Source organism: Pseudophryne corroboree, chromosome 11 (genome assembly GCF_028390025.1).
Source record: "Pseudophryne corroboree isolate aPseCor3 chromosome 11, aPseCor3.hap2, whole genome shotgun sequence".
NCBI lineage: Eukaryota > Metazoa > Chordata > Amphibia > Anura > Myobatrachidae > Pseudophryne > Pseudophryne corroboree.
The window spans coordinates 25,745,696-25,761,436 of NC_086454.1; the positions used below are offsets into that span (position 1 = coordinate 25,745,696).

The following is a 15,741-nucleotide window of genomic DNA, read 5'->3' on the forward strand; positions in this document are numbered from 1 at the left end:
ATGCACCGACACCTGTTTTGGTTTCAGGAGGCCTCTCACTAGAGATGACAGCTCCTTGGCTTTCTCCTCTGGGAGAAACACTTTTTTCTGGACTGTGTCCAGAATCATCCCCAGGAACAGTAGACGTGTCGCCGGAACCAGCTGAGACTTTGGAATATTCAGAATCCAACCGTGCTGGTGTAGCACCTCCTGAGATAACGCTACGCCGACCAACAACTGCTCTCTGGACCTCGCCCTTATCAGGAGATCGTCCAAGTATGGGATAATTAAAACTCCCTTTTACCGAAGGAGTATCATCATTTCGGCCATTACCTTGGTAAATACCCACGGTGCCGTGGACAGGCCGAACGGCAACGTCTGGAATTGGTAATGACAATTCTGTACCACAAATCTGAGGTACTCCTGGTGAGGATGGTAAATGGGGACATGCAGGTAAGCATCCTTGATGTCCAGAGATACCATGTAATCTCCCTCTTCCAGGCTTGCAATAACCGCCCTGAGCGATTCCATCTTGAGCTTGAATTTTCTTAAATATGTGTTCAAGGATTTCAAATTTAAAATGGGTCTCACCGAACCGTCCGGTTTCGGTACCACAAACATTGTGGAATAGTAACCCCGTCCTTGTTGAAGTAGGGGCACCTTGACTATCACCTGCTGGGAATGCAGCTTGTGAATTGCCTCTAACACCTCCCTTTCTGAAGGAGTCGTTGGTAAGGCAGATTTGAGGAAACGGCGGGGGGGGGGATGTCTCGAATTCCAGCCTGTACCCCTGAGATACCACTTGAAGGATCCAGGGATCTACCTGTGAGCGAGCCCACTGATTTCTGAAGTTTTTGAGACGGCCCCCCACCGTACCTGGCTCCGCCTGCTGAGCCCCAGCGTCATGCGGCGGACTTAGCAGAAGAAGCGGGGGAGGACTTTTGTTCCTGGGAAGTGGCTGTATGCTGCAGCTTTTTTCCCCTACCTCTGCCTCTGGGCAGAAAGGACGCGCCTCTACCCCGTCTGCTCTTTTGGGGGCGAAAGATACGGTGCTCTCTTTGGTTGTGAGGAGACATGTGGCAAAAATGCTGACTTCCCAGCTGTTGCTGTGGACACTAAGTCTGAAAGACTATCCCCGAACAACTCCTCACCCTTATAAGGCAAAACTTCCATGTGCCTTTCAGAATCTGCATCACCTGTCCACTGCCGGGTCCATAACCCTCTCCTGGCACAAATGGACAGTGCACTTATTTTTGATGCCAGCCGGCAAATATCCCTCTGTGCATCTCTTATGTAAAAGACAGCGTCTTTAATATGCTCTACGTTTAGCAATATAGTGTCCCTGTCTAGGGTGTCAATGTTTTCTGACAGGGAGTCTGACCATGCAGCTGCAGCACTGCACATCCATGCTGAGGCAATAGCTGGTCTCAGTATAATACCAGTGTGTGTATATATAGCTTTCTGGAGAGCCCCCTGCTTTCTGTCAGCAGGTTCCTTTAGGGCGGCCGTATCCTGGGACGGCAGTGCCACCTTTTTTGATAAGCGCGTAAGTGCTTTATCCACCCTAGGGGGTGTTTCCCAACGTGACCTATCCTCTGGCGGGAAAGGGTACGCCATTAGTAATTTTTTTGAAATTACCAATTTTTTATCGGGGGAAGCCCACGCTAGTTCACACACTTCATTCAATTCTTCAGAAGGGGGAAAAACTACTGGTAGTTTTTTCTCCCCAAACATAATACCCTTTTTTGTGGTACCTGGGGTCACCTCAGAAATGTGTAAAACATTTTTCATTGCCTCAATCATATAACGAGTGGCCCTATTGGACATTACATTAGTCTCTTCGTCGTCGACACTGGTATCAGTATCCGTGTCGACATCTGTGTCTGCCATCTGAGGTAGCGGGCGTTTTAGAGCCCCTGATGACTTTTGAGACGTCTGGGCAGGCACGGGCTGAGAAGCCGGCTGCCCCGCATTTGGCATGTCGTCAAATTTTTTATGTAAGGAGTCGACACTTTCGCGTAATTCCTTCCACAAGTCCATCCACTCCGGTGTCTGCCCCGCAGGGGGTGACAACACATTTATAGGCACCTGCTCCTCCTCCACATAAGTCTCCTCATCAAACATGTCGACACAGCCGTACCGACACACCGCACACACACAGGGAATGCTCTGACAGAAGACAGGACCCCACAAAGCCCTTTGGGGAGACAGAGAGAGAGTATGCCAGCACACACCAGAGCACTATATAAATCAGGGATTAACTAAATTATATCCCCTTATAGCTGCTATATGTATATTGCGCCTAAATTTAGTGCCCCCCCTCTCTTTTTTACCCTTTTCTGTAGTGTAGACTGCAGGGGAGAGCCAGGGAGCTTCCTTCCAGCGGAGCTGTGAGGGAGAAATGGCGCCAGTGTGCTGAGGGAGATAGCTCCGCCCCTTTTTCGGCGGACTTTTCTCACGCTTTTTTATGGATTTTGGCAGGGGTATTTATCACATATATAGCCTCTGGAGCTATATATTGTGATATATTTGCCAGCCAAGGTGTATTTATTGCTTCTCAGGGCGCCCCCCCCCCCCCCCAGCGCCCTGCACCCTCAGTGACCGGAGTGTGAAGTGTGTATGAGGAGCAATGGCGCACAGCTGCAGTGCTGTGCGCTACCTTGGTGAAGACTGATGTCTTCTGCCGCCGATTTTCCGGATTCTTCTTGCTTCTGGCTCTGTAAGGGGGCCGGCGGCGCGGCTCCGGGACCGAACACCAATGGCCGGTTCCATGCGGTCGGTCCCTCTGGAGCTAATGGTGTCCAGTAGCCTAAGAAGCCCAAGCTACCACCAGTTAGGTAGGTTCGCTTCTTCTCCCCTTAGTCCCTCGCTGCAGTGAGTCTGTTGCCAGCAGATCTCACTGTAAAATAAAAAACCTAAAATATACTTTCTCTCTAGGAGCTCAGGAGAGCCCCTAGTGTGCATCCAGCTCAGCCGGGCACAGGATTCTAACTGAAGTCTGGAGGAGGGTCATAGTAGGAGGAGCCAGTGCACACCAGGTAGTCCTAAATCTTTCTTAGCTGTGCCCAGTCTCCTGCGGAGCCGCTATTCCCCATGGTCCTTACGGAGTCCCCAGCATCCACTAGGACGTCAGAGAAAATATGTTCCAGACATTTTTCCAGCGGGGATTATACGCTGCTTAGGGGACGCAAAGGGGCTGATGCCAAATGGAACGCAAGTCGGCCATAATTACTCCTACCTTGCGCACACGGATTAAAGCGCAGATTCTTCCCCATAGGCAGCCGTACAAATCTGCGCGACCGCTCAGTCCTCACCCGTGCACCTCGTTTCATAGCCGTCGCCATTATCAGTGCGTCTTAGTAGCACCCTTATCCTTGATGTAAACAGTATGCCTGACAGCCAGAGTAGCTTCCTGTGCACCCTGTTCTGCCCACTTGTGTACGCCCAGTAATGCCCAGTTACGCCCAGTAATGCCCTTTCAGCAGGAAGGGCAGATGTGACTTTGGGCCAGATGTATTAAGCCTGGAGAAGTGATAAATGGAAGGTGATAACGCACCAGCCAATCAGTTCCTAACTGTCAAGTTACAGGCTGGGTTTAAAAAAAATGACAGGAGCTGATTGGCTGGTGTGTTATCACCTTCCACTTTATCACTTCTCCAGGCTTAATACATCTGGCTGTGAGTCACGTGCACTCAACTATGGAGCATGCGCAGTGTAAGAACGCACAAAATGCGGTTCTTCTCCGCAGCGGTCCCAGCAATTCTGTGCTATGGGGGGGTCATTCCGAGTTGATCACACGCTGTCAATTTTCGCTGTGCTGCAATCAGGTCTCTACTGCGCATGCGTATGCACTGCAATGCGTACGCGCGTCATACGGGTACAATGCAGATCGTTGCTGAGCTATGGATTTAACGAAGAATCCATACGCACAGCCGATCGCAAGAAGATCGACAGGAAGAGGGCGTTTATGGGTGTCAACTAACCGTTTTCTGGGAGTGGTAGGGAAAATGCAGGCGTGTCCGGGCGTTTGGAGGGCGGGTGTGTTACATCAATTCCGGCACCAAAAAGACTGAAGTGGATCGCAAGCGCTGAGTAAGTTCAGACCTACTCTGAAACTGCACAAAATGTTTTTGCAGAGCTTGGCTGCAAAGGTGTTCGCACACTTGCAAAGCGAAAATACACTATACCGTGGCGGCGACTATGCGTTTGCACGGTTGCTAAAAACTGCTAGCAAGCGATCAACTCAGAACGAGGGCCTATATCTCCCCTGCTGGGTAAGGGCGTTATATTGGTTACACTTTATTTTTAGTGAGGAGTGCAGATGTACAGTTCCAGTATTTATACCACATACACAGCAGCAACAAAGTATAACACTACGCAGTCTCGGTCACACGGGACACAGACTTATCACTTCCTAGAACTATGCAGAAGATTTATTACTAAGGCCTCTTCTGCCTCATTGTAATATGCAAATTATCGTGTGGAATATTTATTAGGAGTCCATTCCTAAACTATATATTTGCTGTATTCCCCAGTGATAGTGATGCTGGTAATCCTGCATATTACATAGGACAGACATTTCTGCTCCCCCGGGTGGTGCAGCTGTACAAGATAGCTGCTGGCACATTACACCCAGGCATAAGGCATTAACTATACTGCTGTATCCCGTGACAACCGCTTATTTACTAGTGACGGCTAATAACAGTTCGGTTGCTACAACACAATTTGCATGTGATTTGCACGATGCTATTAAAGGGATTCTGCACCTTCAGACAAAATTCATATATTGCTTTCTACAATCTTTATTCTAATTTTACTACATGCATAGCTATATCTTTCCCCCCTGCTTCTGTGCATTTCATCAAGATCTTTGGATCATCCAGAAAGAGTTTATTGTTGTGTGTTTCTTGCTGTGTGTCTCGTGTTTCTTCTTGTGTGTCTCAGCTGTGTGTGTCGGATGGAACTGTGGTGGTCATTCCGAGTTGATCGCTCGCTAGCTGTTTTTAGCAGCCGTGCAAACGCTATGCCGCCGCCCACTGGGAGTGTATTTTAGCTTAGCAGAAGTGTGAACGAAACGATCGCAGAGCGGCTACAAAGTTTTTTTGTGCAGTTTCTGAGTAGCTCACTTCAGACTGTTCAGTTCCTGTTTTGACGTCACAAACACGCCCTGCGTTCACCCAGCCACGCCTGCGTTTTTTCTGTCACGCCTGCGTTTTTCCAAACACTCCCTGAAAACGGTCAGTTGACACCCAGAAACGCCTACTTCCTGTCAATCACTCTGCGGCCAGCAGTGCGACTGAAAAGCTTCGCTAGACCCTGTGTGAAACGACATCGTTCGTTGTAATAGTACGTCGTGCGTGTGCATTACGCCGCATGCGCAGAAGTGCCGTCTTTTAGCCTCATCGCTGCACAGCGAACGAATGCAGCTAGCGAACAACTCGGAATGACCACCTGTATTCACGCAACATTTCCGTCTACAGGTCTGATATGAAGGTCTGGCTGATAAAATGTCCAATGCAGTCAGATACATAAAGCAATAGATGATATTAACGCTGCAGGAGGCAAGTACAAACTCCAACAAATAAAAGCTGTCCGCCAATGACACCCAGCTAATGAGAGTAACACTATATAACCCGGTTACCCCCCCGGGCGCCCTCTGCGTTGTAACCAGGTACTTACCCAATTTTTCCTGTTCTTCTTCTTCTTGGAATCACTCTCCACATTGCTCCCCACACTGGAGTGGCTGGTGGCGCTGTTAACGCTGGAGACGCTGTCAGACGAGTGCTGCCGCCGGATACGTAAGTCAGCTGACTGCGACGTGCCGTTTCCTGTGCGATTACATATCATTACATTTCTGTATGTACATATAATTCTCTGCAGTGAAGCAGAAATCAGGGAAAGATGCAGTAATTCCCTAATGTTACACAAGACCAGCATATGACTTATCCTGCACAGACAGCCGCCAGCTGTGGAGCTACAGGTCCCAGCAGTTCCTAAGATTGTAAGCTAATGTGGCATGCTGAGATATGTAGTTCCACCAGAGCCGGAGAGCTGCAGATGTATAATAAATGTATTAGCGCCACCTGTAGGCAATAAGTAGCACTGTACGTTCTCGCAGATCTAGCCCTCTGCCCCAGTAGATGCGTCTGCCGTCTATAATGTATAACACGGAACTCGCCCATAAGAGTGACATGACTCCTAGACGGACGCTGGGAGCAGCTGCTCTTCCATGTGACTGGGTTCTAGCCGCAGACAGTCAGACTCGTCAGCCACACAGAAGATTGCATCAGTAATCACCGGAGACACAGCGGGGCCCCGGGGACCCGGAGGATTGTTACCTTTGCAGCTGAGCTCGGGGGTGTTGATGACGCCGTTGATGGCGGCCTGCGCTGCGGCGTTCTGCTTTTTCAGGAGTTCAATGGTTTTCCTTAACTCATTGAGCTCTGAATCCTGGGGACACAGATAAGAAACACGTTACTGCTCTCTCCCATTGTACAGATACGTAGTAAGTGTCACCTGCTGCAGTGCGGAACACGGGTTTTATTTATAATGTGCTCTAATATAAGGATGGAATATCCATTAGGAACGGCAGAAATCCAGCACAAATGGGGCAAAAAATAAATCTTGCCTGTTTTTTTACAGCTGTAACAGAGCAATGCTCTGCAGATCTCCCGGGGCTGGAGTGACGGGATTAAATAGTACTTACAGCACAGGGGCTGCTCTGTAACAGCGCGGTTCTCAGTAGTGCAGCTGCTCTGTAACCGCGCGGTTCTCAGTAGTGTAACTGCTCTGTAACCGCGCGGTTCTCAGTAGTGCAGCCTGCTCTGTAACCGCGCGGTTCTCAGTAGTGCAGGATGCTCTGTAACAGCGCGGTTCTCAGTAGTGTAACTGCTCTGTAACCGCGCGGTTCTCAGTAGTGCAGGATGCTCTGTAACCGCGCGGTTCTCAGTAGTGCAGGATGCTCTGTAACCGCGCGGTTCTCAGTAGTGTAACTGCTCTGTAACCGCGCGGTTCTCAGTAGTGCAGGATGCTCTGTAACCGCGCGGTTCTCAGTAGTGCAGGATGCTCTGTAACAGCGCGGTTCTCAGTAGTGTAACTGCTCTGTAACCGCGCGGTTCTCAGTAGTGCAGGATGCTCTGTAACCGCGCGGTTCTCAGTAGTGCAGGATGCTCTGTAACCGCGCGGTTCTCAGTAGTGTAACTGCTCTGTAACCGCGCGGTTCTCAGTAGTGCAGGATGCTCTGTAACCGCGCGGTTCTCAGTAGTGCAGGATGCTCTGTAACCGCGCGGTTCTCAGTAGTGTAACTGCTCTGTAACCGCGCGGTTCTCAGTAGTGCAGGATGCTCTGTAACCGCGCGGTTCTCAGTAGTGCAGGATGCTCTGTAACAGCGCGGTTCTCAGTAGTGCAGGATGCTCTGTAACAGCGCGGTTCTCAGTAGTGCAGGATGCTCTGTAACAGCGCGGTTCTCAGTAGTGCAGGATGCTCTGTAACAGCGCGGTTCTCAGTAGTGTAACTGCTCTGTAACCGCGCGGTTCTCAGTAGTGCAGGATGCTCTGTAACAGCGCGGTTCTCAGTAGTGCAGCTGCTCTGTAACCGCGCGGTTCTCAGTAGTGCAGGATGCTCTGTAACAGCGCGGTTCTCAGTAGTGCAGGATGCTCTGTAACAGCGCGGTTCTCAGTAGTGTAACTGCTCTGTAACCGCGCGGTTCTCAGTAGTGCAGGATGCTCTGTAACCGCGCGGTTCTCAGTAGTGTAACTGCTCTGTAACCGCGCGGTTCTCAGTAGTGTAACTGCTCTGTAACCGCGCGGTTCTCAGTAGTGCAGGATGCTCTGTAACCGCGCGGTTCTCAGTAGTGTAACTGCTCTGTAACCGCGCGGTTCTCAGTAGTGCAGGATGCTCTGTAACCGCGCGGTTCTCAGTAGTGCAGGATGCTCTGTAACAGCGCGGTTCTCAGTAGTGCAGCTGCTCTGTAACCGCGCGGTTCTCAGTAGTGCAGCTGCTCTGTAACCGCGCGGTTCTCAGTAGTGTAACTGCTCTGTAACCGCGCGGTTCTCAGTAGTGTAACTGCTCTGTAACCGCGCGGTTCTCAGTAGTGCAGGATGCTCTGTAACCGCGCGGTTCTCAGTAGTGTAACTGCTCTGTAACCGCGCGGTTCTCAGTAGTGTAACTGCTCTGTAACCGCGCGGTTCTCAGTAGTGCAGGATGCTCTGTAACCGCGCGGTTCTCAGTAGTGTAACTGCTCTGTAACCGCGCGGTTCTCAGTAGTGCAGGATGCTCTGTAACCGCGCGGTTCTCAGTAGTGTAACTGCTCTGTAACCGCGCGGTTCTCAGTAGTGCAGGATGCTCTGTAACAGCGCGGTTCTCAGTAGTGTAACTGCTCTGTAACCGCGCGGTTCTCAGTAGTGCAGGATGCTCTGTAACAGCGCGGTTCTCAGTAGTGCAGCTGCTCTGTAACCGCGCGGTTCTCAGTAGTGCAGGATGCTCTGTAACCGCGCGGTTCTCAGTAGTGCAGGATGCTCTGTAACCGCGCGGTTCTCAGTAGTGTAACTGCTCTGTAACCGCGCGGTTCTCAGTAGTGCAGGATGCTCTGTAACAGCGCGGTTCTCAGTAGTGCAGCTGCTCTGTAACCGCGCGGTTCTCAGTAGTGCAGGATGCTCTGTAACCGCGCGGTTCTCAGTAGTGTAACTGCTCTGTAACCGCGCGGTTCTCAGTAGTGTAACTGCTCTGTAACCGCGCGGTTCTCAGTAGTGCAGGATGCTCTGTAGCCGCGTGGTTCTCAGTAGTGCAGGATGCTCTGTAACCGCGCGGTTCTCAGTAGTGCAGGATGCTCTGTAACCGCGCGGTTCTCAGTAGTGCAGGATGCTCTGCAACTGCGCGGTTCTCAGTAGTGCAGGCTGCTCTGTAACCGCACAGTTCTCAGTAGTGCAGCCTGCTCTGTAACCGCACAGTTCTCAGTAGTGCAGGCTGCTCTGTAACCGCACAGTTCTCAGTAGTGCAGCCTGCTCTGTAACCGCACAGTTCTCAGTAGTGCAGCCTGCTCTGTAACCGCACAGTTCTCAGTAGTGCAGCCTGCTCTGTAACCGCACAGTTCTCAGTAGTGCAGGCTGCTCTGTAACCGCACAGTTCTCAGTAGTGCAGGCTGCTCTGTAACCGCACAGTTCTCAGTAGTGCAGCTGCTCTGTAACCGCACAGTTCTCAGTAGTGCAGCTGCTCTGTAACCGCACAGTTCTCAGTAGTGCAGCCTGCTCTGTAACCGCACAGTTCTCAGTAGTGCAGGCTGCTCTGTAACCGCACATGTCTCAGTAGTGCAGGCTGCTCTGTAACCGCACAGTTCTCAGTAGTGCAGCTGCTCTGTAACCGCACAGTTCTCAGTAGTGCAGGCTGCTCTGTAACCGCACAGTTCTCAGTAGTGCAGGCTCCTCTGTAACCGCACATGTCTCAGTAGTGCAGGCTGCTCTGTAACCGCACAGTTCTCAGTAGTGCAGGCTGCTCTGTAACCGCACAGTTCTCAGTAGTGCAGGATGCTCTGTAACCGCACAGTTCTCAGTAGTGCAGCCTGCTCTGTAACCGCACAGTTCTCAGTAGTGCAGGCTGCTCTGTAACCGCACAGTTCTCAGTAGTGCAGGCTCCTCTGTAACCGCACATGTCTCAGTAGTGCAGGCTGCTCTGTAACCGCACAGTTCTCAGTAGTGCAGGCTGCTCTGTAACCGCACAGTTCTCAGTAGTGCAGCCTGCTCTGTAACCGCACAGTTCTCAGTAGTGCAGCTGCTCTGTAACCGCACAGTTCTCAGTAGTGCAGGCTGCTCTGTAACCGCACAGTTCTCAGTAGTGCAGCCTGCTCTGTAACCGCACAGTTCTCAGTAGTGCAGCCTGCTCTGTAACCGCACAGTTCTCAGTAGTGCAGCCTGCTCTGTAACCGCACAGTTCTCAGTAGTGCAGCCTGCTCTGTAACCGCACAGTTCTCAGTAGTGCAGCTGCTCTGTAACCGCACAGTTCTCAGTAGTGCAGGCTGCTCTGTAACCGCACAGTTCTCAGTAGTGCAGGCTGCTCTGTAACCGCACAGTTCTCAGTAGTGCAGGCTGCTCTGTAACCGCACAGTTCTCAGTAGTGCAGCCTGCTCTGTAACCACACAGTTCTCAGTAGTGCAGCCTGCTCTGTAACCGCACAGTTCTCAGTAGTGCAGGCTGCTCTGTAACCGCACAGTTCTCAGTAGTGCAGCCTGCTCTGTAACCGCACAGTTCTCAGTAGTGCAGGCTGCTCTGTAACCGCACAGTTCTCAGTAGTGCAGCCTGCTCTGTAACCGCACAGTTCTCAGTAGTGCAGGCTGCTCTGTAACCGCACAGTTCTCAGTAGTGCAGGCTGCTCTGTAACCGCACAGTTCTCAGTAGTGCAGGCTGCTCTGTAACCGCACAGTTCTCAGTAGTGCAGGCTGCTCTGTAACCGCACAGTTCTCAGTAGTGCAGCCTGCTCTGTAACCGTGCGGTTCTCAGTAGTGCAGGCTGCTCTGTAACCACACAGTTCTCAGTAGTGCAGGCTGCTCTGTAACCACACAGTTCTCAGTAGTGCAGCCTGCTCTGTAACCGCACAGTTCTCAGTAGTGCAGCCTGCTCTGTAACCGTGCGGTTCTCAGTAGTGCAGGCTGCTCTGTAACCACACAGTTCTCAGTAGTGCAGGTTTATAATTGAATTTTGCTGCACACTTTATAAACGGAGACTCAGGGGGGTCTGTACTGAGACATCCTGAAGACACGTCCTGTTACAAACGCTAGGGACTCACTTACAGGAAATGCCATGACGTTGGCAAGTGAGCTGACCCGCTATAGCTACAGTTATTTATAGATTATTTGCTGCAGAGCGCAGGACACTTTCACTATAGTGAATTAGTTTTATTACCGCAGTACAAACCTTCTGCTCTGCCGACATGGTGAGGCTCTGCAATCTGATCGTCATGTTGCTTAAGCTTTGTTCGAAGGCAGCGACCAGGTGAGCCTGTAGGGGATATAAGGAGAGAGACTGAGACAGCTGCATCTGTTACACTAAGCCCCACTGCGTGCTGTTCCAGTGGGATCTGCAGGGCCCCCCAGGACACTGCCCTGTATCTCTCCTACATAAACACTGAGCAGCTGCCAGTGAGAGCCGTACACATGGGGTGTGGGTGACGGGTGGTACCGTGCGGAGGAGACACCCCCTAGTAACAGGCGGGTGAGGAATGTGGCTGCCAGGTGCAGGAATGGCACAGGCATCTCACACTCTCAATCACAGACGCAGCACACTTCTAAGGGCTCCGTTATCTACAGTATGTGTTGGATTGCTAGCTCTTGGGTTTATTTCTCAGTACTTTTTTACGCAAATCACACTTTACGCTGTGAGAGGACATTACAATCTTGGCTGCCCCAAGCACCTGGTGTGTTTAGCTCATGTGGTTAATTAGAGTGGGTGTAGGAATACAGGAGAGCAAACTCCATCACCTTTATCTCCCATCCCCCAACTCCATCACCTTTATCTCCCATCCCCCAACTCCATCACCTTTATCTCCCATCCCCCAACTCCATCACCTTTATCTCCCATCCCCCAACTCCATCACCTTTATCTCCCATCCCCCAACTCCATCACCTTCATCTCCCATCCCCCAACTCCATCACCTTCATCTCCCATCCCCCAACTCCATCACCTTTATCTCCCATCCCCCAACTCCATCACCTTTATCTCCCATCCCCCAACTCCATCACCTTTATCTCCCATCCCCCAACTCCATCACCTTTATCTCCCATCCCCCAACTCCATCACCTTTATCTCCCATCCCCCAACTCCATCACCTTTATCTCCCATCCCCCAACTCCATCACCTTTATCTCCCATCCCCCAACTCCATCACCTTTATCTCCCACCCCCCAACTCCATCACCTTTATCTCCCATCCCCCAACTCCATCACCTTTATCTCCCATCCCCCAACTCCATCACCTTTATCTCCCATCCCCCAACTCCATCACCTTTATCTCCCATCCCCCAACTCCATCACCTTTATCTCCCACCCCCCAACTCCATCACCTTTATCTCCCATCCCCCAACTCCATCACCTTTATCTCCCATCCCCCAACTCCATCACCTTTATCTCCCATCCCCCAACTCCATCACCTTTATCTCCCATCCCCCAACTCCATCACCTTTATCTCCCATCCCCCAACTCCATCACCTTTATCTCCCATCCCCCAACTCCATCACCTTTATCTCCCATCCCCCAACTCCATCACCTTTATCTCCCATCCCCCAACTCCATCACCTTTATCTCCCATCCCCCAACTCCATCACCTTTATCTCCCATCCCCCAACTCCATCACCTTTATCTCCCATCCCCCAACTCCATCACCTTTATCTCCCATCCCCCAATCTGCGTAAGAGAGAGAAAGAGAGAGAGAGAGAGATAGTGTGTGTGTGTGTGTGTGTGTGTGTGTGTGTGTTGGGGGATATAACTCTGCCGAGGCCCAAGGACACTAGCTAAGTGCTGCATGATCCTTTCTCCGAAGCATGGAGCTAGTAAGGGATGTTCCCCCTTCACTCCTGTCTCTGATAGATGACATAAACACATGGCTAGAAAGCACACAAGGATATGAGAAAAAATATAACCATTCAGTAAAACATTCCGCAAACTGGCAGGAGCATGCTCACTGTACTCCGGAGAAACATCCAGCGTACTGGCAGGAGCATGCTCACTGTACTCCGGAGAAACATCCAGCGTACTGGCAGGAGCATGCTCACTGTACTCCGGAGAAACATCCAGCGTACTGGCAGGAGCATGCTCACTGTGCTCCGGAGAAACATCCAGCGTACTGGCAGGAGCATGCTCACTGTGCTCCGGAGAAACATCCAGCGTACTGGCAGGAGCATGCTCACTGTGCTCCGGAGAAACATCACACGTACCAGCAGGAGCATGCTCACTGTACGCCGGAGAAACATCACACGTACCGGCAGGAGCATGCTCACTGTACGCCGGAGAAACATCCCGCGTACTGGCAGGAGCATGCTCACTGTGCTCCGGAGAAACATCCAGCGTACTGGCAGGAGCATGCTCACTGTGCTCCGGAGAAACATCCAGCGTACTGGCAGGAGCATGCTCACTGTGCTCCGGAGAAACATCACACGTACCAGCAGGAGCATGCTCACTGTACGCCGGAGAAACATCCAGCGTACTGGCAGGAGCATGCTCACTGTGCTCCGGAGAAACATCCAGCGTACTGGCAGGAGCATGCTCACTGTGCTCCGGAGAAACGTCCAGCGTACTGGCAGGAGCATGCTCACTGTGCTCCGGAGAAACATCACACGTACCAGCAGGAGCATGCTCACTGTACGCCGGAGAAACATCACACGTACCGGCAGGAGCATGCTCACTGTACGCCGGAGAAACATCCCGCGTACTGGCAGGAGCATGCTCACTGTGCTCCGGAGAAACATCCAGCGTACTGGCAGGAGCATGCTCACTGTGCTCCGGAGAAACATCCAGCGTACTGGCAGGAGCATGCTCACTGTGCTCCGGAGAAACATCACACGTACCAGCAGGAGCATGCTCACTGTACGCCGGAGAAACATCCAGCGTACTGGCAGGAGCATGCTCACTGTGCTCCGGAGAAACATCCAGCGTACTGGCAGGAGCATGCTCACTGTGCTCCGGAGAAACATCCAGCGTACTGGCAGGAGCATGCTCACTGTGCTCCGGAGAAACATCACACGTACCAGCAGGAGCATGCTCACTGTACGCCGGAGAAACATCACACGTACCGGCAGGAGCATGCTCACTGTACGCCGGAGAAACATCCAGCGTACGGGCAGGAGCATGCTCACTGTACTCCGGAGAAACATCCCGCATACTGGCAGGAGCATGCTCACTGTGCGCCGGAGAAAAATCCCACGTACTGGCAGGAGCATGCTCACTGTGCTCCGGAGAAACATCCCGCGTACTGGCAGGAGCATGCTCACTGTGCTCCGGAGAAACATCCCGCGTACTGGCAGGAGCATGCTCACTGTGCTCCGGAGAAACATCCCGCGTACTGGCAGGAGCATGCTCACTGTGCTCCGGAGAAAAATCCCACATACTGGCAGGAGCATGCTCACTGTGCTCCGGAGAAACATCCCGCGTACTGGCAGGAGCATTCTCACTGTACGCCGGAGAAACATCCCGTGTACTGGCAGGAGCATGCTCACTGTGCTCCGGAGAAACATCCCACATACTGGCAGGAGCATGCTCACTGTGCTCCGGAGAAACATCCCGTGTACTGGCAGGAGCATGCTCACTGTGCTCCGGAGAAACATCCAGCGTACTGGCAGGAGCATGCTCACTGTGCTCCGGAGAAACATCCTGCGTATTGGCAGGAGCATGCTCACTGTGCTCCGGAGAAACATCCCGTGTACTGGCAGGAGCATGATCACTGTACGCCGGAGAAACATCACACGTACCAGCAGGAGCATGCTCACTGTGCTCCGGAGAAACATCCTGCGTACCGGCAGGAGCATGCTCACTGTGCTCCGGAGAAACATCCCGCGTATTGGCAGGAGCATGCTCACTGTGCTCCGGAGAAACATCCCGCGTATTGGCAGGAGCATGCTCACTGTGCTCCGGAGAAACATCCCGTGTACTGGCAGGAGCATGCTCACTGTGCTCCGGAGAAACATCCAGCGTACTGGCAGGAGCATGCTCACTGTGCTGCGGAGAAACATCCCGTGTACTGGCAGGAGCATGCTCACTGTGCTACGGAGAAACATCCCGCGTACTGGCAGGAGCATTCTCACTGTACGCCGGAGAAACATCACACGTACCGGCAGGAGCATGCTCACTGTGCTCCGGAGAAACATCCCGCGTACTAGCAGGAGCATGCTCACTGTGCTCCGGAGAAACATCCCGTGTACTGGCAGGAGCATGCTCACTGTGCTCCAGAGAAACATCCCATGACATCATTAAACGGGGGGAAGTCTTTAGATTCAAGACGAAGCAGCTGATTGGCTATGAAAGTTCACAGGACTAATCGTCGGCGCACACAAACAGGCGGAGGCATACCAGCAGGAAGTAGCAGACTAAGAGGGAGGGGCAAGGACTTAAAGCCCATATGTCCCAATAACGGCCAGTGTAATAATGGTGGTCATTCCGAGTTGATCGCTCGTTTTTTTTTCTCGCAACGGAGCGATTAGTCGCTAATGCGCATGCGCAATGTCCGCAGTGCGACTGCGCCAAGTAAATTTGCTATTAAGTTAGGTATTTTAATCACGCATTACAAGGTTTTTTCTTTGTTCTAGTGATCGTAATGTGATTGACAGGAAGTGGGTGTTTCTGGGCGGAAACTGTCCGTTTTATGGGAGTGTTTGAAAAAACGCTGTCGTTTCTGGGAAAAACGCGGGAGTGTCTGAAGAAACGGGGGAGTGTCTGGGTGAACGCTGGGTGTGTTTGTGATGTCAAACCAGGAACGAAACTGACTGAACTGATCGCAGTGGCAGAGTAAGTCTCGAGCTACTCAGAAACTGCTAAGAACTGTCTATTCGCAAATCTGCTAATCTTTCGTTCGCAAATCTACTATGCTAAGATTCACTCCCAGTAGGCGGCGGCTTAGCGTGTGCAAAGCTGCTAAAAGCAGCTTCCGAGCGAACAACTCGGAATGAGGGCCAATATCTGTATACTGCAGTCTATACTACTGATGTGTGAGCATACAAATCAACCTGACAGCAACACTTTAACGCTTATAGTAATGTCACAATGTCCCTTTCTCACTGAATGTATTTA

At 51.7% G+C, this 15,741-nt stretch overlaps 1 protein-coding gene across 9 annotated transcripts in view; it reads right to left on the bottom strand.

Annotated features, from left to right (window-relative positions):
* Positions 1–15,741, bottom strand: part of NAV2 (neuron navigator 2) — a 708,207-nt gene that overhangs the window by 24,615 nt on the left and 667,851 nt on the right. For all 9 annotated transcript variants that reach the window (XM_063946386.1, XM_063946388.1, XM_063946385.1 and 6 more), the window contains 3 exons: positions 10,884–10,967; positions 6,318–6,429; positions 5,659–5,807 (listed from right to left, as the gene is read on the bottom strand). In XM_063946386.1, the coding sequence (XP_063802456.1) occupies positions 5,659–5,807; positions 6,318–6,429; positions 10,884–10,967 (345 nt within the window). The remainder of the gene's footprint in view (positions 1–5,658; positions 5,808–6,317; positions 6,430–10,883; positions 10,968–15,741) is intronic.